The 27,992-nt window shown below is 44.3% G+C and overlaps 1 protein-coding gene across 10 annotated transcripts; it reads right to left on the reverse strand.

The window, feature by feature from the left end:
* Nucleotides 1-26: 26 nt before the first annotated feature.
* Nucleotides 27-27,985, reverse strand: dnmt3aa (DNA (cytosine-5-)-methyltransferase 3 alpha a). 10 transcript variants are annotated; one of them, XM_086101101.1, is made up of 24 exons: nt 27,844-27,985; nt 25,674-25,755; nt 23,913-24,104; nt 21,995-22,102; nt 17,816-17,933; nt 16,882-16,919; nt 16,611-16,727; nt 10,403-10,609; nt 9,903-10,061; nt 9,702-9,809; nt 9,326-9,473; nt 9,103-9,246; nt 8,623-8,667; nt 8,384-8,463; nt 8,018-8,130; nt 7,489-7,672; nt 7,114-7,198; nt 6,881-7,026; nt 6,704-6,794; nt 6,468-6,616; nt 6,239-6,324; nt 6,071-6,140; nt 5,417-5,535; nt 27-5,353 (listed from the first exon to the last, which is right to left on the reverse strand). In XM_086101101.1, exons 3-24 carry the CDS (start codon nt 23,979-23,981, stop codon nt 5,212-5,214), a joined length of 2,526 nt encoding a protein of 841 aa, XP_085957227.1. In that variant the 5' UTR covers nt 23,982-24,104; nt 25,674-25,755; nt 27,844-27,985; the 3' UTR covers nt 27-5,211. The 10 variants fall into 10 exon arrangements, with proteins under 10 accessions (XP_085957227.1, XP_085957225.1, XP_085957226.1 ...); XM_086101099.1 differs by having other exon boundaries at nt 6,071-6,167; XM_086101100.1 differs by having other exon boundaries at nt 5,417-5,487; nt 17,756-17,933.
* Between the last annotated feature and the right edge of the window lie 7 nt (nt 27,986-27,992).

A 27,992-nucleotide genomic window follows, 5' to 3' on the forward strand; every position in this document is an offset into this window, starting at 1 on the left:
CAAAACATGAAATCCATTCACCAAAATCACAAGAAACAGCCTTTTTTTTAATTCACGGTTCTTTCCTTACATTGTTCAAGTACAAAGTTAAAATGCCTTTTAATTAGTTCATATTCATACAAGAGTAAAATAATAATAGTGCCTCTTCATTACTACAACAAACTTAAATACAGTCATTGTAAAGACAAACTTTTATACTCCTAGCAATATATTTTTTTCTTATTTTCAGAAAACAATTGTAGCACCTTTTTGAAACACCAGCAGTTCCACTTTTCCTAAAAGCTCATCTTTCATTTAGTCCTTGAGATGAGTGTCGTCTGAATGCGCTGCAGCATCGAGTCTGTCGGTGTTGCGTTTGTGTATGTGCAGTGTTTGCTCTGTGGATGTGAACAACAGTAATTTATTGTTTTGTTTTTTTGGTGAGTGCGAGTCTGATATCAGTGTTGAAAATTGTGCATCACTCAGTCTAAAAGCTGTCAATAGGCAAACCGTCTTCACTGGCTTAAGACAACATCAACTCTAGCATTTGACAGCCGTCAATCAAAACTACGCCTGCCTCTCTCTGGCTTTTGTCTCCCTGCACTCTCAAACAGAAACATGTTCGCATCACACCACAAATTCAGATTTTTGTCTCCAGCCTGTTTGGCTTGCAACCGTTCGATCAAATCGACGATTCGAATTCTGCTTGGGAAAAAAAAATGACTGCGGCGGATAAAAGGGCGGGTTCTTGGCATGAAATTACTCTAGTCCGCTCCATACGTAGTGTACTGTATACGTCCGTCGTCTTAACTGATCAGATTCAGTTAAGGGTGTGAACACGGTTTGTAATTAACACACAAAAACTAATGACTATAGCTGCAACGGAACGGAATGTAGTTCTGTCAGAAATCACCGCAAAGGCTTAACTAAAAAAAATGTGACTAATGACAATGCCACTTGAACAATATCCCAAAATATCGCACTGCCTGGGTGGCCGACTGTATACTGCTACCCCTAAAACAACGGACACGTGGCTTTTATGCGGTTGCCCGGCTGCTCGAAAACGATGGGGGAGCAATCAATCCTTTTGTGTCACTCACTGCAGTCATGCGTTTGTCTTTCACGAACACGACTTCAAACGTCACATTGCGATTGTGGCGCTCTCCCGAAATGTTGCGTGGTGAAAACGATCAGCGCTCCCTGAGATGCAAAACCCGCTTTCAAAGACCTCCTTTCCTTTGACACCTGCCGAAGTGAGCGATCAGGCAAATTAGTGCCCGCTATTTGGGATCTTAGTAAATCAGGCCCTTTGGGGGGGGGGGGGGGGGGGGGTAGTCTCCCTCTTTTTGTTATAACTGATTAACTCATTCAGTACCAGCCAATTCTGGACCAAGTCTGAAAAGACGTATAAAAACGTCTTTGGGAGTGAATGAGTTAATAACGGTATGTTTAACCGTGTCGTAATGAATAGCGTGGACAGGGATGTGCATACAAACTGACTGACCCTATGACTAATTTGCACGAGAGGTCAAGCTGATTCAGACCTGCAGGGCTTGTTGGTCCGGACAGAGTTAGCGTTATGTCAAAGATGGAGAGTCACCTCCTCATTATCATCATCGAAATACTGTTAATTTAAAAGAGATGCGTGTACCAATTCGTCGTTATGCTACCATTACGTACAATTTGGGTTCCATTGGTCACCGCGTCGTGTTTTTCGGCAAACCTTTGACTACAGTTTCAATTTCAAGATTCCGCTGGATTGTGAATTCACCCCAGTCGATGCAAGGCCGCAGCCGGTGCCACGTGAACACATTTCTTATTTGAGAGTGAGTCTCATTTCCACACAAGTTCTCCTTACAACAAGACAAGGTCACTACAACTAACTGTAATTAGAGGTTCTCTCTAGCTTCCTTCCCCTCTAGGCTGAGATTGAACGGAACTGAGCACCGACCTGGAACAGTACACACACACACACACACACACACGCACGCACGCACGCACGCACACACACAATAACGGATTATTGTTGTATTAACACTACCATTATTATTATCGTCATCATTATTCCCTAATCTAACATGAGATTACACGGACAGACTGACATGCAGTATCGGAGTGGAAAGGTGGTGGGGGTTGGGGGGGTTCAGGAGCACCAAGGCGGCGCAGGGTTATGACGTCACAAACAGCAATGCCATGAAAGGCCTGGTGGTGGCGGGTGTCCTGCAGAAACACAGTGACTATGCATGTTCTGTGCATTAACAATTGATGTAGTTGGAGTAAACCAGCACCGCACTGAGGGTGTTTCCAGCAACTGTGTGTGTGTGTGTTTGTGTGTGTGTGAGAAAGAGTGTGTACAACCTGCACTTTAGAGCACTGTATAAAGAGCAGAGTTGAAAAAGCACCTGAAGTTTGGTTGTATAGACGGAGAGTAAACATGATGGCGAGGGGGAGGGAAAAAAAATAACAGGCAAAACTGCTGGTTTACAGTTTCTGATTGTTTGTGCACACGTGTGTCGACGGGATGCGTCCAGCTGTCTGAGGAAGGTCAGAGGATTGGAAGGCTTTGTCTAGAAAAAGGTGGTCAACGTGGGACCAAAAGCACCAGACTGAAGGAGATTTCTCAAGCTAACAAATAAAGTCCCTGTTGTTTTCTATTCAATTTCAAGAGGGCCACCGTGCACGAACGGTGCGGTGTTTTCAAAGTGAGTTTTCTGGTATGAACACACGGCAATCCGTTCCACTTACAGGAAATGCAAAAGCCCGCGTTGCAACGTCCACCGAGGAGAGGTCTGCCTCCCCCCTCTAGTGGATGCTGCTGCTCACCAACTAGAGGACATTTTGCATCCCTGTGAACTAAAGACAGTAGAGCTGCAAGAACCGGTTGCTTCTTTACAACCGAGGCTTCTTTTAGTTTGTCACCCAACATCGCAGCAGCAGAGCACAAGAGGCCGAGGCACAAGAAAGGCTGTTTTCCACCACAAAGCTCCATGACTTGATCTCCTTTTCAACGGCACGCTACAGCTAGTTTCATTTGTCTTTTCCTCCTCAACAGGCTTGAATAATCTTGCTGGATGAGTTAAACCTCACGGAGTGGAGCCATTTTGACCAGACCAGACTTTAAAAAGGCCAGAAAACCTCCTGAGGTTCGCAGGAGGGGCGAGAGAAAAGTGAATGAGTACTCGGTACGCTCAGCACTTCATCACACAGTACCAGTAACTTGTGGAAAAAAGGGAATTTAATACAAAATGGTGCCATTTCGTAAGTTTCTGTATATTTAACGACATAATACAAGATAAAATGTATTAATCATCTCACCGAGTGACGCTACAACGGTTAAGTCACACGCTGTTGAACTCGAAAGCTACAGCAAATAAAACCCGGATGCTGCCGACTCTTCACCTGCCCTACGTATTGACAGACAATTCTGTCATCCTTTCAGAGTAACAACCTCCTTAGCTGCTTTGTGGAACACGCGCGGCGTCAGCAGTACGTAGCAGCCAGGCATTTGGAATAATTCCTATTCCTGTCACATTATTTTACAGTGTTAATTATGAATATTTGTTTTTTTGTAGCATAGCAGCAAATATTTGAGAAAGCACAATTTGGGATGTATCACGTCGGGCTAATTCGATCATACAATCGTCTGTTAGATAAGACAGCATGTATGGCACACGCTACATAAACACGGCAAATACACTTTAATCAGTGATTAAAGTTTGATTGAAGAAAAAAAAAAGAACAAGCGCAAAGTTTATATTATATGCTAACTGGCGGTAACTATTACAGTACTCTCTCTACTCTACTGTATTCAAAGCTGAGTGCCAAGTATAGTAAGTTCCAGCATGTGGGAGAATATAATCGGGTTGCTCAGTAGTTGACTCGCACACAGCCAAAAAAATGGCTCACGCTACATAAACACAGCAAATACACTGTGCTGAAAATGCTGTTTTGCAAAGCAAATGCTGTCTTTTCCACAATGTTACAGGGGGGTTATTGCTGGATATAAATATTGGGTACAATAAAAGAGCATCTGTTCTTTTCATAATGTTAATTTTAAAAAGACAGACGTTTCAAGTAACAAATACAGTGCAGCACGTTTTGTATGAAATCCCACCAAATTCTAATGAAGCACCGACACGAGCCGCACGGTTTTATTTTTCGTTTCTTTTTTTTTTTCCCCCAGCCACTTGAGGGCACTAAATACTTTTGAAAAGGCACATTCCCAGAGAGTGAAGAGTAAAATGTACCCACATCCCACTGTGGGATTTGCTAAACAAGATAAGACAGATAGCGTTTGATAGCAAAGTACAAATGAAAATATATTTGTTACTTTGGCTCACTGCTCCAGCGATTAACTCATCCACACCGAGATGTATTCAACAGAGGGATGAAAGAGGAGTTATTTTTGGGAAAATTACCATGGAGTGTCGCTTTTTTTTTTTTTTTTTCTCAGCCCTCGAGTACAGCCTCTGTAGCTGGTTTAACCTCTGTGCCTGCTTGGAAGTATTTGGCTTAAATCTGCTCAGGAGACCAAACCGCAGCAACTGAAAACAAACCGAGACCCAAAAAGTCTCTGAGAGCACCAAGAACAGTAATAAAAATGTCACACGAAAGTGGCACCATTTGGCCTCGACTACATGCCGGCCAGCACCGCAGGTTTTAGCTGGTGTGTGTGGTGGATGTGTGTTTGGATATTTTATGTGTTCATTGCATCGATAATGCAACTTCAGCACCTCCACTTATATGCACGTAATGTCTTACATTTGTAATAATACGTTTTGGTGATGTATTGAGAGAGATGCGGTGTGTTGGTACCTCGGCGAGACTGTAACTAATGCAAAACAGCAGAAGACATCAGTTTAAGGTCAAGTGGAAGGAAGTTTGGGTGTACTGTAATTATACAGTACAGAATCTGCACTAGCAAGTGTATGTGTGTATGTGTGTGTGTGTGTGTGTGTGTGTGCGCAAGGCAGCACCTGGGGACCAAGATTAGCCAGTAGGTTATACGGGATCGAGGGATGAAGTCCTTAGCGGTGTGTGTGTGTGTGGTGTATTCGTATGTCTGTCTGGTCATCGGTTTCATCTGCGTCAGCCAACCTTCATGTACGAGCTGTGTACTATGTACAGTTACTGTATCTGTCGTCACAATGTGTGTGTATGCGTGTGTGCGTGAGTGTATGCGAGGGTCAGAGAGCGAGAGGTGTGAGAGAGAGAGAGAGAGAGGTTGTGTGACTAGTTGCAGGCGAAGTACTCCTTTAGAGGGGCAAAGAGGTGCCTGATGACGGGAACGCTCCACGAACGTCCCAGCAGCCTTTGCCTTGCCAGCCGGCTCATGTTGGACACGTCGGTGTAGTGGACAGGGAAACCAAACACCCTGGAAACACACACACGTCATCATTTAGAGAAGAACAATTTGCGCGCATGTATGTCAAGGTACCTTTCCATCTCAGTGCACCAGAGGATGTCCTCCTTGTTGTCCATGAAGACGGGGAAATGCTCATCTTTCCCCTGCTTCACAGAGTTGGAGCGAGTCGTTATCGTACGCAACTTCTCAAACTGGAATTTGCATCCAGAACACACAAAACACAGACACACAAACACAGACATACACACACACACACACAAATATTGTTTTGGGTTTTTTTTTTATTCCTAAATCTGTCCCGTGATATTGGGTATGAATGACCTCCGCAAAAAAAAATAACTGACCTCCATCAACTGTTTGTTGCGAGCACAGAAAGAGAAGAACCAATGATGGACCCGACTCAAAAGAAATGGGTACACTTATTATCGTACATTTTGTTTTTCACTCGGTCCCTTTATTTATTCATCTATATGTTGATTCTTCAATAATCAGATTTAGACATTTTTAATGGATGTTGCTGTAGTTTGCTAGATACGTACGGCAAGAAATAAATATACATTCATAATAATAATAATAATCCCCATCATTTCACATCATAGACTGTTTTATATCTTGGTCCTTTTTTCCCCATACATGCAAATTTGAGAATTTACTCTCAAAAAAGAATCACACGTGCATGCGTGCATACTGGGCAAAATACATCGACGCACACGGGCACGCTGATACCTTGGCAGTGCGACCATGCTCGAGACACTCTTGCAGGTCCAGCTTGTCATTCGTCATGGGGCTCAGGGGTCTGTTTGTTGACGATATGTTCGAGAAGCTATTCAAATTATAATTATTTTCAAATTGATGAATTGGGTCAAGTAGCGTGTGGGAGAGTCTTTTTCTCACCTTGACATGCCGGGCAGGTTTCCCCAGAAATATCGAGCACGGTGGGCAGCAGAAACTTCCTTGGCATCGATCATCACAGGGTTGCACTGAACAGAGAGGCTTATTTAGTTTTCAATATTCATTGTGGTTGAATTTCTAATCACATTTCCTCTTATTGTTGGAGTTTTTGGTGGGGAAATAAACATTCTTTTGCGCACACACACACATCAGAGCAGGTTTAACTTTTTACCTCTAAAAAGCGAGATATGTCCCGTTTGTCACTGACGCCCATGGCGACAACGTTCTCGAAGAGCCAAAAGAAAGGCCGCTCGTCACCCTCTTTTGGTCGAGCCTCGTGCAACAGACGGTAAAACTCGAAAAACAATCGCCCGGTTCCCTCTGCAGAAATTGAGCGACATTTACATTTGATGGAATCAAACTATCAGAGTAAAATGATCGTTTTCGCTCCAACTATAACATATGTACCGTAAAGGCCCTTGCGTGCAGGGTTTACTATGGAGAGGTCGTTGCAGGGACTTCCTCCTATCACCAGGTCAAACGGTCCCCACTCTTCGATCTAAGGGGCAAATATAACATCAATCAAAAGGAGAAGGAGAGCAAGTGTGAATTCAGCTTATAAATGTCAAGAAAGATGTGACTCACATGTTTATGGGATACGTTGCGTACGTCGCCCACGTACATGATGCGTCCCTGGTGTCGGACCATGCCGACGGTGATGGAGTCCTCACAAACCTCGGACGCCACGTACTTATCGACCTGGATGCCCAGATCCTTTAGCACCAAAAGTCCTGAGTGCGTAAGAAAGAACAATTTCTATTTGTGATGTGGTGATAAACATCACACACCCACGCGCGCACACACTCTCAAGTGCACACCTGTGGCAATGCCATCGAACAGTGATAAGACTCTGATTGGCTGCCTCTTTTCTGCTGCGACTGGAGCATACAACTTGGCTGGCTCCTGGAAGACAAAAACGACAACATGGTTGGGCTCACAAAGATTTGGTAAATTGGCAATGGTCAATAAAGGCCCTTGTAAACCGAGGGCCCTCTTAAATAAATAACCACTGGCCAAAATATTAGGGAGACCGGCTAATGTGGGCCAGGAACATCGCTAACAACATTAAGCAACAAAATCTTTGACTGACTGTGAGAGGGGCCCTCTCAGCAGTGCACGTGGCCTGTGATTCATGCAGGTTCTGCGCAGGTGACCGTTGGTATGCGTGATGTCACGACACAAGTGAGACTCACAAAGTCCTGTTCATGATTGTTGGCGAAAAAATGCTGTAGTCGGCAAGGCCAGTCGTCCCGTCGCCGCAGTAAGCCGTAGGTGTTTCGGGGCCCACACATGTAACAGTTCCACGGATCTTCTTTGATGGCCGCCGCCGCTGAGCCGATTCCCACCAGCAGATCCACACACTCCACGCAGAAACACCTGAGCATAAACGCATACACAAGGGGGCTTTTCTGAAGACCAGCGAGATGCCACACAGACATCTGTTGACTTCCTGGGCTTAAAAAAAAAAAAAAAAAAAAAAACTGTCATGACACAATCATCACTAACTCGAGTCTGCACTTTTAACTGCAACACTTTTCACGCTGCAAAAACTGACCTCGGCCTTTGCTTTTCCCGTCAAATAAATCTGCCGGCGGAGAGAACTATTTTTCACAATTTGCCATAAAAGGAGATGTGGCGGTTCCGCTGCAGTCCACTCTAAGCTCACACCAACTGTGGACTGGTGCCGCACACGAATCCCAAGATCATCTGCAGCGTACTGACCTACAGCAGTTGTTGTTGCCGCACATGAGCACCTCCCTGCCTCCGCAGCAGATGGTGCAGTAGGACTGGTAGCCGTCATCGTCGTACTGGTAGGCACACTCTAAAAAGGAATTCTATCAGAGACCAGGAGAAAAACAGAGGTTGAAATCATTCAATATTCTATTGCTTTTTCCATCTTTCTTACTGACCAAAAAAAAATAAATAAATAAAAAATCTATATTGTTCACAAGATAACAAAACTTAATAATCCTTTCGACGTATCGTCTCGAATTGGGAAAATATGTTGGGTGATGTTGATGTTACCCTTACACAATTTCACCGAGCTTGTGCAAAATACTACTCATGATTTATCAGCAAGCGTCTTACTTTGCAACCCACACACATTGCTCCCATGAAGAGAGGATGCTCCAGAGAGACGCTGAGGCTTCCACAGGAGATGCAGATATCTGCGAGGGGGGGCGGGGGGGGGGGGGGGATACACACAACCACAGAGAACATTCACGCATTGTGCTTACTTAAATGTCAGAACCTACATTCAATTGAAAATACTCGATTTTTTAAAAACGTCTGCACACTGTATTGCAATAAATAAATAGAGATGATACCTTCTATGTTTCGTGTTTTCTTTTTTATCTCCTGTATAAGCCTCTCTGGGGAAGCAAGAGAAAGTGCTATTAATAAAACGACACACGGATACATAATGCAAAACATAAAGTTCATGTCGTATGTCACGTGCAAGATTTCACACGAGTCTTCGTTCCTGATAAAATGATTTTTTTGGGGAGGGTTATGCGACAGTGATGTCAGTTCTTGTGCGAATACATACAATGTATGACCCTGCAATGTTCAAGACCACTTGTCACAGAACTGTTCAAATCTCCATTGAAGATTATTCACATCCTATTTCTGCAGCTCGCTGACTAATTTGGAATGGAAGTAGGCTACACCTTTCTTCTTTGAAAATCTTAATCCATCTATTTTTTATTCCTAGCTGAGCTGACTTGAGAGCCAGTGTAAGCCCGCGGGCAGGTCAGCAGTCGATCACAAGGTGCCGCCGGTTCATTTCACAGTCAACTTCGGTTCACCTCTGGTTCCTTCGTCGATCACCTCTCTGATCTTGGCCTTTTCCGCGGCGTTCTTGCGAGGTTTCTTGGCAGGGGGAGGAGTATATGCCGCCTCCGGTTCTGCCCACATCTCAGAGTAGACATCTTTATACGGGTTCTGCTCCTCTGTGAGGATCAGCGAGGATGAAATATCGATACGGTATCGACGGCATACACTTGAGTGCGTGTATGCGTGCGCATGTACCCTCAGGAGGGTCCAGTGATTGTGGGCCGTTGGGCAAGAAGCCAGTCATTGCCCAATCTATCATCTGTCTGGTCTGAGGCTCCACACCTTCTGCGTCATCACTCGGGTCGCAGGAAGGAGTGGGTCGTCCTGCTCGCGTACTTGCCACCTTGATACAGAACAAACATGCACATTCATCTCTCCCAGCTGACTTGAGGCAAAAGGCTTGACGACCCAGCTTGTCAATATATATGTCTATATATACATATTATTTAACATCTGCATTATCATCATTCAATTTTGTCCGATAACAGACATGAATGCAACTTGTAAGAAATAAACATTAGAAAGGGTCATTTTCCTCCACGTGGCATTTAAAATAAGCAAGTGTGTTAACCTGCAGAGCCTCAAAGATGGCTTTACGGTACATGGGCTGTTTGTTGTAGGTGGGTTGGTGAAAGGCAGACGAGAAAGAGCTGAGCGGCATGAGTTTCTCCACGCAAACCTGGAAAAGGAGGCAAAGGCGTGGAAGATTTTGGATGGGTCGGCAATGACTTTTAAAACCGAAGCCGAGCCTCCGTTTGATCAATTCACTCACCACCGAGAATTTGCCATCTCCAAACCACATGACCCAGCGAGTGCCATCGGCGGCTCGACTACGGCCGCTCATCCACCAGGAAACGATCCTGCCGGGCCACCAGGAGAAACCTCGTAGTTTCCCGAACACCAGCGTGCCGATGCCAAAGCCCCTGCCATCCTGTGGGCATCCAGGAAAAAGAGGCCAGGGGGATTTCACTCCTCGTTTTGTGGGTTAAAGATTAATAACTTGTCCGGTTTGGATTCTTTCTGACCCAAATTAGTGAGTCCAACATGCACGAGGTTAAACAGTCACGAGTGGGCAAGACTGTGAGCTTCAAAACCAACACCAAATGTGTTTTCCTTTTGCTTTAGCTTTTTGTCTTCTTCAGTGATGCCACCACAAAAGGGGTGATCGCGACTGATGTCAGGTCCTATTTCCTGGCTAAAATGACAACAGGTCAACGAGAGAAAACAAAAAAAATATTGGATGAGAATTTGCTCGGCGAACCCCGCTTTCACCTGGTACTCAATCTCTCTGGGCGTTGCCTGGTCTCCTCTGGCGACTGGTTCTGGTGTTACGGCAACGGTCGGCGAGGCGGGATCTGTTTGCTGCTGGGATGGCAGAGGGTCCGGACTGGCTGGCTCCTCCTCTTTTTGAAAGTCGCCTTCTGATGTGAGGTCGTCCATCATGCATATCTCAGCTTTCCTGTAAGCCTGTCTCTCCGCCTGCAAAGGTTGAAGTGGAGGCCGGCGTCAACAAACGGCCACTTGGGAGAACACTTGTTTCACACCATCCCAGAAAAGACTTCCTGATAGGCATTTGCCTCAAGTCACTATGGCGCCAGTTACATTAACCTGCGGCCACCGGAGAGAGTCTCTGATTGGTATTAAACGTGGGCCTTTGCAGTTGATCTGTTAACTGTTCAAGTTCGAGGCTTCTGTGCTCCAGGCTGTGAGAACAATCTCTTAATTGATCTTGTGAAACAGGAAGTGAGCAGGGCGGGACCGTAAGCCGGGGATACAATTCAGTGGGGTTCGACTCAAGAAGGAGAGAAATAATACAGTGAGAGGAGAGTGAGTGGCAAAACCAATTTTTAAAAAAAGGAGAAGTAGAAGGACAACAAAAGTTGCATTTTCAAGGAATCCAGCTGGTAAACATTATGACAAGACAGCATTTTGAAGTGCTGCACAGTTAAACACAGAACATGAGGAAGGAGTAGTACGGCAATGAAAAGCACAATCTTTACAATAGCCCATAATTAACGCAATGGAGCAATATTTCACTTGCTTTCATCCTAGTTGTTAGATACCGGAAATTCATAAAATCCTTTTAACTGTATATGCCTGAAGCAAAAACCAGTCGCTCTGGAATGATTCATCTTAATGACATACGGTTTGCGCAGTTGCTGCAGCAGTGTAGTCCAATACAGGAGATGCTGCTACGAAATCAGACTTCAACTGGAGTTAGTACTCCGGAGAGCACATGGCTCCGACACGGCTGGACTGCTAACCAAGTGTAAACAGTGCGCGGCTCTGTAGTTTGTCTTTGTTTGCTCGAGTACGTTGTAACGAGCGGCCATCTGCAATCAGCAGTGTGCGCTCTGACAACGATAAGGCACGAGATGACAATGGTTACGTCAAGCAAACAAAAGTCAACGGCCTCTGTCCTGATAATATTGTTGCCACTTAATCTCTTACCACAACATATGCAAGCGCATTAAAAAGTGAATGGGTGTTACCTAATGTGAAATAATTCACTCATTCAAAAAAAAAAATGCTCAAGGCACAAATAAGATGGAAAAATGACATTCAACCCATCAGTCTTCATATGTTATGTATTACCATTAAAACCAACATGTAAAACTTGATCTTCCAGTCAGAAAAAAGTTCAATTAAAGTACCGGAACCTCAACCCACTTCAACAGTCTCAATCTGGCTGATGTGAAAGCAACAAAACGAGGGCAGACCATGAAAGAAAAAAAAAATTGTTTGAATGGGTCAGAATGATTTACATAGCACATTGTTCACGACTCCAGCTGGCCTGTAAACAACATTTAAAGGAATGAATGTGTGAAACAAGCAACAGTAAAACGATGGCATAAATTACTCACTGAAAGAGACAGTAAAAGTGAGAGCGACTATTCACTCTCCCCTCAGTTTGACCCGAAAACTCTTCTCGGCTGATGTTGACTTCTGACCTTATAAACTTCTAATCGTCCAGTTCCATGGGCTAAAGGCAGACCACACACAATAATACGCCGACACAAAAGTGTGTAGTGTAAGAGAAAATTCATATCTCTGCAGGTTTCTTAAATATTGGGATGCTTGTGTAAATACAGCCTACAGCATGTCATGGAAATGTATTTCAAAAATAAAAACTATTCGACTGTACACTTATTGGGCCAGGGTAGTCGTAGCGCACGCTGTGCTTGATGTTACAAAAAAAGAAATAGACTCAATGGGGGTTTGTGCAGGACAATAGCAGGCAAACTGCAAGATCTGCCCTTGCGGATGATGTAGTCGGCGTCACATGTGACGTGGGCAATTGGACACCGCGAGCGGCAGCCGCGTCACACAGAAGGCCCAGCGAGGCAAAGTACAGCTACCAAATTCACAATCACGCTTAACTAGACTAGGAGATGTGAAGTGAAGTGAGCCCACCTTCAAATCTCGCAAGCAGCTTATTCCAATTGATTGAAGTAAAAAAACATCAGTTATCTAGATCTCATTTTTGAACATCACAAAAACCTGACATTTGAACTGGGGGGGGGGGGTCGGCTTTTTACACCCAGGGTGTCTGAACAACTAACGATGGTTGTTCAAATCATTGCGCCGATGCTTTATTCTACGACACAGCAACTTGGAGCATTTGTCACACCACACACAAGAAGCCATGCGGCGAAATGACGAAAAGAACGACTCACAGAAGCATTGCTGTTATCGAGTATTTCCAAACAAAGACATGAGGAGGGTTGCCATGAGTTACAGCTTTGAACTTTAGCAAACCCTGCGACCTGGCCAGTGTGCTCAGTCCTGGTAACACCCCCTTGATCTGTGACCCCGCACCCTGTGACCTCGCCAGTGAACCATTTCGAAACCACACCCCCCTTTACAGCCGTGACTGACCCTGACCTCCAAGTGAACTCAGAGACACACACGCACACGCACACGCGCACACACACACACTCAGGACCATTAAAAGAGGAGTTAAGACCCCCCTCCCCCACTGTCAACAGGCAAATGACTGCTCTTTCATTCTTGATAATCTTGTGACTTCATGCACGAGAAAACATGGAGGTGGCTGTTTCAGAACGATATTTGGAAATACAACTGATTTTTCTGTCCAATTAATAATAAATCTTCTAGAGTGCTCATGTGGAATGCCACCCCGGCCCCCTCCTTATTTCCTGCACAACAGGTCCTTTTTAATGATGAGTCGTCATGAGTTTCTTCTTTGGCTGATTATTATGATTATGATCAAAAATCACAAACAACAACAAAGAATAACTCCTTGATTGCAACGTTCGCATCTGGTAAGAGTCACGAGGCAAAAAGGCTGTGAGTGGTAGTTGAACAGCACCTAAACTCCAGCTGGCCCAAAGCACATCAACTTGACAAGGCAATCCAAACAACCAAAACCCCAACCCTGACAGATTTGAAGCTGCAATCTGAAACACTTCAAAGTGCAATATAGCCAAACTAAACTCTTATCTCCAAATGAATGCCATTCCAGTTTTTCAGTGTTGTTTTTCTTAACAAACAAAAATGTCCTCAATGGACTCTTTATATTAAAAGTGTTACCAAAAAAATAAAAAAAATAAAGGTCATTTGTTTTTCTGAAATAAACTTATAATAACAGGAAGGGATATTTTAACTGTTAGGTCAAAAAAAATGTGAAACTTACAGATAGGACATAGCATTGTTCCTCCCTGGCTCTCTTTCTCTCTGTCATTTTCTTCAGTGTCTCTCTTCCTCCGACAGTTTCCTCTCTGGCCGTCTCCTTGACTCACGCACTCAAACATTGTTCCAGCTTACGCTCTTCTGATTGGTCAGCCGTGAGCCAAGCGATTGATTTACAAGCCTCCTCACCTCACACATGATGAGGTGAACTCCCACAACAGAGTCGCTAGTCGATGAATGTGCGGAAGCCTCTGGGATTTATGTGTGATGATGACACCATGGATACCAAACAACAGATCCATGCCGGCGTTTAAATGCGTGCATATGTTGCGTGAGCATGCATAGCATGTGATAGTTATGATCTCTCATGCCGATACAAAAGATTTTTTTTTTTTAACTGTGAAAAACATTCAACCTGCGGAATATTTTAACTGCTGATTCCTACAAAGGCACGAGCAAGAAAACGGATTCAACAAATAGACTGGAAATTAATTAAAACATTCGCAAGACACGAAGCGCACGTCTCCCACTTGCTTTCCGTAAATGAGGTTTGGTTTTTCAAAGAAATACACAAAGCCCCTCCACTGCTTTTACAAGCGAAACAAAATCGGTCAAACTATGAAGACAAACTGAAAGAATGATCAATGAAAGAAAAGAGTCCCTCTAACAACAATGCTGAACGACAAACAGCTGATATATCCATCCATCCACTTTCTAATCCGCTTATCCTCACGAGGGTCGCGGGTGTGCTGGAGCCTATTTTCGGACAGTAGGAGTGGGGACACCCTGAACCGGTCGCCAGCCAATCGCAGGGCACAGATAGGAAAAAAAATGATTCGCGCTCACACTCACACCTTGGGACAATTTCGAGGGTTCCATCAACCGGCCACGCATGTTTTTGGAATATGGGAGGAAACTGGAGTACCCGGAGAAAACCCACGCAGGCACGGGGAGAACATACAAACTCCAAACAGGAAGGCCGGAGATGGAATTGAACCCTGCAACGCTGCACGGTGAGCGCCAGCTGATATATGTTATGTAAAAAAAAAAATTATAAATAAACTCAGTACCTCACGAGTCCTCAATTCCAAAGGAGGCGTCAATAGAAGAAGAAAGGAAGAATAGTGCGTCCAGTATTTCCTTTCTTTACTGTAACTTAAAAAATTGACACATGGCTGATATTTTCCCCTCTCAAAACTACCGCAGAGACCACGTTTCCTTGAAACAGCAGTGGGATGAGACTTTAATGGGACTCTTAACAGCCGGTTGCAGTTCAGCTGTCTGACAGAGTAAAAACCCGCACAGGCGCAGACGCGCGCACACACACACACAAACACGCACGCGTTCACACAATCGTCCAAAATCACACCAAGACATGGAAGTGGTTAACCTTTACTCCTTTCATACAGCCCGATTCAGGCTGGGAATGGAACATCGCTCTTGTCAGTGTGTACTGCACACAAACAGAAAAGTTAGCTAACGAAACATGAAAAGGGTCCCGGTTGGTCGAACAATATTGTCGACCACAAAGTGCAGCATATATGAAAGAAATTCAAAAAATGATGGCGCACACACACACACAGAAAAAAACATGTTATTTGTGGCTTGATGGTAAGTAACGTCAGGAAGTGAGCAGACTCGCTAGCAGGAAGTGGCACTTGCTCTCTGCCTTTCATATAATTACGCACTCGGTCTGAAGGCACCTTTTTTTTTTTCTGCACGTCTGTCCCATTTAGAATGTTTGTGTGCTATTGTTGCACTACTACATAAACCTGTAGTAGGGTGCCTTTGTTTAACAATCAAAGTCAGCTGATGATGTATTTATAACGCGCTGCCGACTACAACAAATACGGCAAAGCACTTGGCAAGCTGCTCAGTCGCATGTGATTATGTTGTCCTTCTCTCAAGCGTTCACATCTGAATGTGTCGGCAAGACGGGCCGTCGAGCCGTCTGCTGATTTTGCCTCCCGTTGCGTACTGAAAATATAGCAGTCCAATATTTTCCCCCAGTCATACAAACATGCTAACAGAAAGAGTTTAAAGGTGTCTATGGCATGTTTTTTGTCAAAATACCCCAACAGGAAGAAGACACGAAAAGCATTGATTGTATTCTCACTCAAAGCAAATAGTTCAATGGGCAAGCCACCAAATGACAAATCAATTCATGTTGCGGACCCATGCATCTGCTTGACATGTGCGTCCGCGTCGTCGCACTGTGGCTTGGAAGTGATCAATCTTCACCCAAGCCCGGCTGTCAAACTCAAAGCCGGTAGCCCAACTGTTAGGCCTCAGTCTGGCAACTCTTCCCAACAGCTTGCTTGCAGTTTGCAGAAAATAGGTAGCTGAGGAGCGTGCGAGAGATGCGCTCCGTTGTGTGATTTCACAATTGACGGGTGGGCAAAAGACCCAACCGTTTCTCCCACAATACAAATACATCCCAATGAACCAGCCAGCCAGCAAACGGTGGCTCGAGGACAACCTCTTGACTCTTGTTAAAGTTCAAGGCCACCAAAAGGTGCATGACAAGTACAAGGTTCATCTGAAAGTCTGTTTTTTTTTTTTTAATGACAGAAAACTAAACAGTCCCATTCTGTTGAAAGTGCTGTGGGGGACTTCCGTTTATTTAATTCCGTTTCTGTGCTAGAGACAAAACCACAACTTCCTGCAACTACTTCGGTTCACGCGTGAGCCGAAATGAACATCCTGAGAATGCCCTAATTCCCAAATGGACTGCTTGAAAGTATACTGTATGTTTATTATGATGATTCTTATGAGTAAATTGAACAAAATAGGTCAAGAAAAGCCTTCTTATGACTGCAGCTCACACCTCCATCTTCCAGCGGCTGAGCCATTCTTCTTTCTGTCTCCTGCTGATGTAGTACGGGTCTCCAGCCTGGAAAGTCACTCTGGGGACCGGCTTCCTACGCAACCTCCCTGTCTCACCCTGCACACACAGCCACAAAAGCTTGATATATCCTGAACTGACTACACACCGCTTGTACTGTAAGAATATTTCACTTCATTGTTGGGAGTGGGGGAAAAAACAAATAAAAGAAAAAAGAAAAAAAGAAAAAGGAATGGGAGAAGAACCACCTTACCTCTCGAGGGGAGTCACAGCTTCTGTCGTCAGCTTCATCTAAAGAAGGTAAATGACAGGAAACGGGCCATTTGTACTGAATTAACAAGAGGCTTAATAAGGATCCATACTTGTGGCTTTTATGACTTTTCTCTGGCACACATATTTCAAGTCTAAATGCCTTCAAAGACTGCCATCTGGAAGTTATTTTAGCTGCAGTCATGCCCCCCCCCCCACCCCCATCAAGACTCAAATGACAGAATAAAATAATAACATTTTCAATTAGTTTTTCCGCCAAGATCTTTCAAATCGAATACAATCATTTCTCCACTCAGACGAATGCATAAAATGGCAACAGACATCGAAATACACGGATGAACATGTTCAAAACACAGTGGAACCTCAAACCCCAAACTCGGCTTCAAAAGCTACTTAAAAACTTTGAGAAGCGCCGCGCGTTGCATGACGCCGTGCGAAATGTCAGCATATATCAGGAGACTTCATGCAGACTTTCCTGCATAAAGAGAACCATCTTATTCTGCCACAGTATCATCCGATCAGTCAAAAAGGTTCCCGTTTGACACCCATGACTGTATTCATACAGACGTGACAGTTAAGAATGTTACAAAGTGAAAAGCAATTACACGCTTGCGATATTTAAGTCACGTGTGGTCAGAAGGGGAAAGGATGAGTAATTGTTAGCTTGTTTTTGTGCCAGGTTTGAACATACCGGTACTTGTTTTTCGCACTTGAGTGGCAGGTAAGAAAGTTAAAGCGTCACTTATAACGTTGCCTGCACAGTTAAAAGGTAATCAGGTTTTTACAACGACTCCAGGCATACCGTTGTCATGGGAACGTTGGCGTTAAAATAGAAAGTGGAATAATTGGCAAAGTACCTTTGTTAGGCTTTGGAGGTTCCACTGTATCGCCAGATGACTTTGCGCTAAAAGCACTACCCTTATTCCTGTCGTTATGCTCTAGTTTCCGACGCCCACGTTTCTTGCGAGGGGAAGGGGAGTGCTCCAGCTCCCCCGGCAGAGTTGAGGGGGCAGAGGGGTCAGACGTTGCCATCTCCTGGAAAACAGATGGCGCAATCTGCCTGAGTAACCTGCTGCCAGTCAGGATTTAATCCAAAAACATCCTGACGGCGCGCACGCACGCACACACACACACACGCATTACACTACAAACAGTGCATAAAACTCATACGCAGAGTAGCTGCAATACTCGCACACCAATTAGTTTGTCCTGGTTAGAAAGTAGGATGTACGGATCCAGCAGGGTGTGTAACAAACACCCACACTGACATTAAGACAATACTGTACACACTAGTGAGATAAGGAGGGGAGTCATTTAGGTAACGTCATCATCAATGTGCTCACATCTAGGAAATTCTTGCACTCAATTGCCAGTTACTGAAATGGTGTATCAATTGCACACATTTAGGCAAGTTGCCCGACTGAAATAATATTATGCAGTACAATAAATACCGTAATCACGCAGTAAAGAACTTGAGGTCTTCGCAATAAACGAATCTGTGAAGCCGATGATTTTTCCATCAGCACTTTAATCATGTGGCCGAAAAGGCCAGAAGCTGTTTTATGTGCATGTGTCTGTCGCTAAAAGCGGATGAGTTTTACAGACATGTCGTTAAAAAAAAAAAAAAACCCTGAAGAAAACGGAGCGGCAGTGGTAACGCAAAGCTTCGAGGCAATGCACTTCAATGCTGGCGAGTGCTAACAAGCTGAAAGAGGCTTTAATGGGCAGGTGAGAAGAGACATTATATGTCGACGAAAAGGGCCTGGGGACTAATTGCAGACACAAATAGTGGGCACGTTGTACTAATCGTGTCCGACGCACACACATACGCACAGCATATTTCCTTGTTCATGGTTGATGTTCTCCAAATGTAGAATTAGATGCGTGCATGCTCGGGCTATTATTTGCCTCAACATCAACTCCATTACGTTAATGTTGTTTCATTGGATTCTAAAAATGACAGAGCTGGGCACGAACCTTGCTTTCGTGGAAACAGCGAAATATCTTTTGTACAAAAGCTGCAAATGTTAACACACCACCATGCATTCATTCAAATAAAGGTGAATTAATTAAATAAAATCACAGAGAAAATTAATCGCAGGTATTAAAAAAGAAATAGGCGATGTAACGTGACATTTCAAAGTTATGTAAAATTCAAGCGCTCAATAAGCAAAATTAAAATAAAATGTGAAGAGTGAACTGAATATAAAATAACTTAGCTCAAATGAAATGAATAAACAGGCAATAAAAAGTATGGATAACAGTCAAATGGTTTGTCATTTGCTTCTAAATGCATCAAGTGCCTTTGTTGTGAGCACACGGCAATTATTGTCTGAAACCCCCCGGGGGGGGGGGGGGCATTAAAGCTGCATTAAGCAATTTCCCAGGAATCATAAACACAGCAGTAGGTTACTGAAGCACATGAGCTGATATGGCTAAAAGTGTAGCAAACGTCTGACTACTTACTCATTCGGCAGAAAGACTTTCCGCTGCAGTCGTCTGTGAAATATAAGTACATGGCGCATGGCGGGCCTGGTCCCCCCCGATTCCTGAAAAAATCTCGCGTTGTTTGTTTGGATTTCTATATGAGCCGACGGTCTTCCAAATAGCCTTGTGGGAAGGCAGATTTTGTTGAAAACAAAAAACAAAAAAAACAATGAAACAGCAGTTACAATATACTCCCAAAAAGTGGTATTTATGTTATATTATATTCTAAATGATTATACTGTGCCTTCTATTATTTAATTGCTTGATGCAGCTTTACCATTCAACTCAAGTAATTTGATTTGCACCATACATACATACATATATATATATATATATATACATACATATAAATATATATATATATTATTATTTTTTTTTTTAATTATTGGTGGAATTGTTTACCATTCATGCTCGATGTATCTCTACCATTAAGGATGCTGGCTTTTGAATTTTGCGCCAGTATCAAACCACATGGTTCTTCTCATTTTTTTGGCCCAGAGGACATGACGATGTGAAATGTGGACTCGTTTTGTTGTTCATCTACAATCACGCCAGCCATTCCGCACGAGAAAACGTGAACAAAAGAAGCCCACCAACATTGTTTTAAACATAAAGATTACGATCTTGAGTTTGAATCACTAACCCGTCTCACCAACTGACAGTCCTGTTGAAATCTAATCTCGCAGCATCTGCCTTAAAGCACTGAAACATACTTGGGTGTCAACTTTGCATGGGTGCGTGTGTGTGTGTGTGTGTGTGTGTGTGTGTGTGCATGTGCTCAAATTTCAATCCTAAATTATATACTTCTATCCAAAATGAACTACAACCACAAAACAGAGAAATAACACATCATGGTGATACACTGTATGTGGAGCACTAAGATAGATAGATAGATATCAAATGTTTTCAATACAACCCAATATAAATCACTGGATCTGGATTAATTTCAAAGCAGTCCTCCCAAAGAAACTTGACAGGAAAAGTTAACACTGATGTAATACTGTCAGGCCAGAGTAACGCAACATAATGGCAAATGCAATGCTCCATTGTCCGCATACGGCACAGAAAGTCAGGTAAGAGGAGCGGAAACAGCACAGGAACTCGCCACAACTACAGTGGAATAAACTGCAACAATGTGCGCGTGTTTGTGAGAGACGAGGCCGCGCAAAGCCCGCCCACTTGGTTGGACAGCCGCACATGCTCAAACCTGCTCCCCGTCGCACATGACTGCACTCGGTGCATACATGGATGACAGGTTAGTCTCCATCTTTCTTTTGGACTGCGAGTGTTTGATCAGCTGGATTGACTAGTGACACACACGTACACACACACACACACACACACAAGCACACACAATAGAGTTGATTGAATCAAATGTAGTTTCTGTATACCTCATGAAATGGCAGTGGACATTCATTTCGTCAACTGCAAAGAGTACTACTTCGCGGGGGAGGATATCATTTGTACATTGCGCATTTTCACTATCACCCTTTCACTACAATATCACAGGAATGAAATTGTTTCGGGGTTTTTTTCCCCCCCTCAAATCCTAATTATGTTTGCTCAATGTGGTAAAGTTCACCAGCATTTGTTCCGAGATTACTGTACAGCACCGTCACTTCAATCAGCATTTTTTTTCCCCCCGCAGGCCGAAATTCTTTGTGGTGTGTAATCTATTAGAGAGGAGGCCACTTTTGGAGGATATTTGGTTTTTGTAAGAACCGGAGGAGAGGCTGACGTAAGGCACCGAGATGAAAAGGACACTTTGGAAAGCTTGAACTAACATGAGTCTGATGAGGAGATTATTGAGGGGAAACGCAATGTGGAGGGCTTGAACTCGGACCTTGACTTTACACCACATGAAATGACAACATCCTGTGCTATGAAGAGAGTAAAAAATAAATAAAACTGACATCATTTGTGGTCTATAAAACAGTTGTACTGTCTTGATGCTTTTGTAGAATATATTTTCGCTTCGAGACGGTGCAGAGTGGGAAAGCTTTCTCCAAACTTCGTGCTTGACTTGTCACAGCTCTTCCGGCGCAAAATGTAGCAAGTAGACAGTCGAGAGCAAGCGCAGCGGATGACGAGCACATGCTGTTCTTCGAAGCTCAGCGCCAACCTTTCCTCACTGCTCACATGAGCTCTCAAACACAACCTCGCTCCCTGACTGCGACACAAAGCCGAAGGGACCGTGCTCCTCTTGACTGTAGCATACAAAGCTACTATTTTAGCCAAGTAGAGGTCAATCAGCAGAAGAGGCCACGCGCAATCAAATAAAAGAGACAAGAACTGTTGTTTCTGCTCTTCCAAAAATAAGGAGTCTTATTGCTGATGCTCAGCAATGCCAGGAATGCAGGAAATACATCCAGGCTAATTACAAGTTTCAACCGGTCTAATGCCAAAGACGGGCTACCCAATTTGTCAAAAAAAGTGACAGTGATCTTTCGCAGCTGGATGAGGCAGGAGATACAGTGGTGTCAACAAGAGGGGACACCGCAGGCCTTGGCAAAGCATGGGAACATCAATCAAAGTGGTCGTTCGGGAGTCAAATTGACTTTCTAGGCCAAGGGGTCGGTGCAAGGCTGATGAAAGCGCAGTGTACTCACAGGAAGAAACTGTTTGCGTTTCCTGCTAGGACGGCCCACTCGGCGCTTGTTTGGAGGGCTTCCCAGAGTCGCCTCCTCTGGACTGTCCTGGTCTGCTCCATCTTCACTCTGGCCAATAGAAATAGGTCAAGTTCAAGATGCCCTGCCAGTACTGTGTAAACTGTGCTCTTGCCATTAGAGGAGCCGGACAGGAAAAAGGTTGCTGTAAAGCGGCTCCTGAACCGGTCACGAGATCCTATGTTTGTTTTGCCAACATTTTCTGCGTAGGCTACTTTATCTCGCCAAATTGCATATTGTTCTTTCAGATCCAAAATTCAAAATGGGCACCACCATACGAAGCCTTGACACTTTGTTTTCGCACCTTGTGCATTTCATGTCATTGGGTTCTTTGTGACAGCTCACCGCAGAGACGAGAGCGTGCACATCAATCTGATCTGATTTCAAGGCGGTGTGACCATCCAGCTGCAAGTCCGATTTATTTCCATTCAGATCATCCGAGCGCGTTTGTCTGACGTCTTACAAACGTGACGTGTGAACACACGAGTAAGACTACGGTGTTGACGTGAACTTAAAACATTCTGGTATTCAGTCACACCGAGGCTCAACAAAAATTCTGGTGTCCAGTAAACACACTGCCTGTTATCAGATCGTGTGCTGCCCGCTTTCACGGCAATGTTTTCTGTTCATGCCTTCATTCCTTTCCCTGCTTCCCCGAGTGGACCCTGCGTAGCAGTGACAAGAGAGTGGTTGCTAAGGTGCGGAAACTGCTTAGCAACTGTCTCCGACAGGACCGCCGTGCTGACTAAACGCTCTGGTGTCGCTTCCTGGATGATCGTTCGGTACAGCAAACGGCGAGTACTGGCTCGTCTGCCTGCTTGGCTGTCCGTACGGCACCGTCACGTCTCTCGAGCGGACGGAATATTGCGACCTTGGCAAGTGCGAAGAGTCGTTCGAGCTACATATTGAGAAGCCCACTCAACCGTATCCATGTTAGCAAGTGTCAAAGCGCACAAACACACAGGCTGGCCAATCTGTTCCTATATCTTTGGTCTATTTCTGACTCATGGCAGGTTATTTTAGGCCGCCGCAGTTGCTAAGCAACCAGACTGCAAGCCAGGCGGGATGAGGAGGATCCCATCAGCATCAGACAGCCCGTCCTCTCGCTTTCTCTTTCCATATCCGCACCTTACTTGCTCTCTCCATTTTCTTTTCTCGTATTCTCTGGCTCTCTCTCCCTCGCTCTCTGAGCCAACGGAGCATTTCGCTATCCAAAGGCGGTTGCCTATTGGGGGATGGGGGGGACGCAGGCTTTAATTTGTACAAGTGTATGTTCAGAATAATACAATTACTGGTACATTACATTACGCTCAAAGGGACTCAAATAAGATTAGTGCTACTTGAGGACAACAGGAGTCATGAAAAAATAAAAAGCAGCCATAAAAAAATAAGTAGATCAAGTCAGTACTGAGTGAAAAAAAACCCAAACAGCTATTCATATACTGCATCATTTCTGCGTTACTTATTTTAAGAATTGCCGCAAGAATGTTTAATAGCTAAAAATATAAAATAGGAATGTGCAAATTTAGATATTGCCCAACATGACTTTAAATAAAACAACATGTACATATTCTATAAAATAACATTAACTGCAGTAAGGCAAAGTCATCCAAAATACAGTACATTAAATTGACGTCTTTGTTTACACAAGTGAAGCAGCAGGAGTAGGCTGACCAAAAAGTAATTATACGGCTAGAATATAATTTGATTATATGGTTGTTAATTGTACAGCTATAATATAAATTTTTCAGCTTTGGGGGAGTGTGTACACCTGAGAACCGATTTCATTGGTGGGGAAAAAAAAATTAGATCAAGAAAATTCAAGCGCTTGTAAAGACAAGAAGAAGAACAATAAACTTACCACGTCATTGGAGTTTTTGTTTTCTGGCGTGCGAGACAGTTCGGTGACTGCGGGACCGTTGGACGGCATGACGAAAGCAATTTTACAAAGTTGAATTTAAAAATGGAGAAAATCAAAGTGCCTCAGAAGCAGCAGGTGCGCCGTCATTCAAAGTGTCCGACAATCACTCAGTCACTCGGTCCTCCCCCTCTCCTGAAAGCAGAGAGGAAACATGCAAAACATGAGTGAATAAAACAGGAAGCTTGCGTCGAAAGGCGGCAGCGCGCAGAGTTCATAGGAGATGTTTCGACATATTAGGACTGATGTGCCTGCACAAAGCGTCCTTTTGAAGAGGCAAACCAGCTCACTCAGCAATGGACCTAATGCAGAAAATGATGTCTCCTTTATTCTTTCATCAAGAGCTAGATCGGGAGTGTGCGATATATACTGTCGGCATCGATCAAACAACAGAACTCTTCAGTCATTTCAAGAAGTGCCTATCAAGACTTTTCCCTCAACTTCTAATCAGCGCGTTTCATTCAAAGCAATTGACAGTTGCCAAGTCACTGAAGTCACATTCTTAGTTTGACAGGATTAACATGTCGACAGGTAGTCACGACAAATGCGAATGTGTGAATGAATGATTGTTAGATTGGCCTTAGTTTGCACGTATAATGAGACAGGTGACCTGAGCCAGGTCGTTATATTGCTCTGACCTTTCTCTTCCTTTTACGTGGCTTTCTTTGTCTTTAGGCACCCCTGGCACACATACAAGTTCAATCCAGTTAAGACCACGTAGTCACACATTGTCACACGGGCTGGTCAGAGTTGCCCCCCCTATGCGGGGGGTGGCCAAGGGAGTGTAAGAACAGGAATCAATGGGTTGGGGGTGAGAACATCTGGCAGAATAAGGCTCCACGGCCATGTGTCGATCTTTCTGGCATCCATTAAATATTTCAATTGAGAACGTGCAGTCTTCTGGTGGTTACTCTTGGTGTGGCGAGCATTAAAATTAAAGGACCGGCAAAAGGCCCCGCAGATCGTTTCAGCTCAATACAAACATAACACTGGCCATTCGTTTACGGTGGAACATGTCTAAAACCGGCCTTTTATCATCCGTTTATGGCGATACAGTATGCGTCAATGTTTTTTGGACAATTCATATATGCCGACAAGCAGCTTGATAGACAATCAAATCAGTGCTCCAAAATCCAAACAGCCTGTCCACCACATTGTCACCAAAGCCAGAAATACCTCACAGCATCTGTGCAATGATTACATTCAAAATCAACAGCAGCGGGGCAACATTGCAGGCATTATTAGTGAGGCTGAACGTTTTCTATTTTGAAGCTAAAAAAAAGGGAATGCCGCGAGATTCATGATGCTTCTTCTGGCCACAAAGCAATGTTGTGAAATGGAGTCAGGGTGACGAATAAACTATGTCAGGACTGGATTGAGGACAACGACTATGTGCACCAGACAAGAGTGGAACTTTTAGTCATGTCAAACAGATGAGCAAGATTCAGTGCACCCAAATCTGTCCCGATTGATCAGGGAAATTGAAATTGGTGGCCCTTTGGTCACAGGCTACATTGGAAGTCACTCAGAGTGCATTCCTCCATTTTCTACATTGCACATATGAAAATGAATTCCAACAGTTCTGCCTAGCAACAACTGGCCATGTAAAAGTGTGACATAACCTTCGGGGGTGGGAGGCGTGGAGCTCTTTTGTTGCTGCACCGATTCAAGCACACCAAAATTCATGTTTGAATTTTGCCTCACCTGATCTGGTGCCTCGGAAAAATCCCATTTCCATCCATCCGTTTTCTATTGCGCTTTGCCTCCTTAGGGGGTCAGCTGGAGCCTATGAGGACGACAAAGCGGATGTTCTTTTGTGAGAAACGGTTCACTTTGGCAATCTTCACGTCAGTCCACCCATTCGAAGAACAGTCAACACTGCAATAGAGGTGCATCTATTCAAAAACACACAAATCCATCCAACTATCAGTTTTCTACAATAACGCTCATCTTGTTCAGGGTCACTGGACAATCGCACTCACGTTCATGCTGTCAGTGAGTGGAAAGTGGACATGCACTGCCTGCACCCAAGTCAGAGGAATGAAGAGCCATTAAACAAGTTGTAGCTAGTGAAAGATGGAACCCTCCACTAATCGCCAGCCAATTGCGGGGAACACAGAGACAAACAATCAATCATTGACGTTCACAAGTCTATAATTAACCTAGCATGGTTCTTTTGAGAATGTGTGGGGGGGAGAAGCGGGAGTATCTGGAGAAAGCCCACGCAAGCATGCAAGAAAGAACACGTTAACTCCACAAAGTAAGGGCCTGATTCGAGATTCAAACCCAGAACCTCTTGGCTATGATGCAGACATGCTAACCACGAGATCACCGTGCTGTCATCTTGCTAGAATGACTTCATAAAACTTCTGATGTGATGTCAACATCAAGTCATTGCTAACATCTGCAAGTACAGTTTCTGTTGTACTGCAAGTCAAGAGTCTGATGCAAGATCTACCAATGTCACACTTTTAACGTGGGAACAAAAAAAAGACATCAAAAGGCTTAGAATCATCACAACTGAACTAGACCACCGTATTGATTTATAAATCCTGCACTTTACGTGCGTAACAGTTGAGCGATATTGTGGAGTACACCACCTCACTGCTCACAGTGTGGCCTTACGTCAGCCACTGTAAAGACAGTCAGGCAGCAGGCCAGCGGAAAACGAGGGCTGGAAACTTTGCAGAAAAGGGTGTACAATAACCATGCAAGACCCCAAGGGTCTCACAACTCAATCTGCAGGCCAACTCCTTCTTCCGAGTGAGTTGGATGTAGGTCACACACACTGCGCATAAGCATGCACACACATGCACGCACACAGAGCTCACATTCCTATAGAAAGTGTATGTAAGAAAAATTGTTCCAGCTGTTTTGCCAGCTGCTTTTTAAATTTGACTCCAGTCCAAGCAAAAAGCCTGTTTGAACTGGTGGGGGAATAAATTGTTGCCAAATGGCTTGGAAATGCTTCATTGATAAGTCAAGGTAGGAAGATGCAGCCGGTGATAGAAATGTCTCATAAAAATAATTTTAGGGGTGCTATTTCTGCAACTGGGCGCTTTGCACGATCCGTAGTAATCTTAAACATGACTGGTAGCCTATGTATAGAGGTGCAAATGTAAAACAAAGGTGACAGCTCGAGGACGAATGTCAATGTAAGGACACACTAGAAACCAAAAGATTTTAGATGCGGCGTTGGTCATTTGTGTTTTACTCGCCGCATGAATAAACTTTTATTTTATAAGCGCATGCCGGAAATGCAGTTGAGTCCTTAGGCTAACATGACATACTCCAGTTTATGACAATTAATATTAGAAGCGACCTCAGGCGGCCTTCAGCGGGTTACTTGTCAAAATAAAAAATAAAAAATAAACGTCTAATCCCATCGGGGGCCGGCAAGACAGTCACAAACACGAGCTTGTTTGTGCGTCTCTAACGGCGATAAGCTTTGCTAGGTCAGGTAAAACACACACACACACACACACATTTGGACCGAATGCACCCAATCACCCCGGAGGCGCGTCCCCGTGTGCTCGCTCGCCCGCCCGCCGCGCAGTCGACGGTGCAGCGCTCCGATGTGTCCCCGTCGATCTGCCACTGGGTTAAAACGGACGGTTGGCGTTCCGGTTTAATGTTACCTGGCGGTGTCGCCTGGAGACGGTTAAGCACTGTTGCAAGATGTTATCATTACAGCCCCCCCATATTTGATTTGACATTCCTCCCACCCTACCCAAAAAAACTCCCAAGTTCACTCTCAGGCTTTGCGCATAGCTCCAAGCCCTCGACCGTTTCGTTGCAATGACTATCCGAGGTGGTTTGTGTTTACAGCGAAACCCAAACAGCTGCTACCGCCAAATGTAATCTTTGTATTTACCGTATTGTCCGACCCTGATGGCCGTCGTTTTCCCCTCCTTGCGTTCACTCCCGACCTCTCTCTCTCTCTCACTCTCTCTCTCTCCTTCCCTCTCGCTCAACCGGGTCTTCTCAGTCCGCTGCTGTCTCGCGCTCCCCCCGCCTGCTTCC

Source organism: Hippocampus guttulatus, chromosome 20 (genome assembly GCF_054856545.1).
Source record: "Hippocampus guttulatus isolate MCC_2025c chromosome 20, RoL_Hgut_1.0, whole genome shotgun sequence".
NCBI classification, from domain to species: domain Eukaryota; kingdom Metazoa; phylum Chordata; class Actinopteri; order Syngnathiformes; family Syngnathidae; genus Hippocampus; species Hippocampus guttulatus.

Excerpts from the sequence above, each read along its gene's own strand:
- dnmt3aa (XM_086101096.1), bottom strand. The coding sequence starts at position 23,981 with ATGCCGTCCAACGGTCCCGCAGTCACCGAACTGTCTCGCACGCCAGAA. Across the intron at positions 9,474-9,701 it reads CCATCTTTGAGGCTCTGCAG|GTGGCAAGTACGCGAGCAGG; the intron begins GTTAACACACTT and ends TTCTGTATCAAG. Across the intron at positions 5,536-6,070 it reads AGCATGGTCGCACTGCCAAG|TTTGAGAAGTTGCGTACGAT; the intron begins GTATCAGCGTGC and ends TGCAAATTCCAG.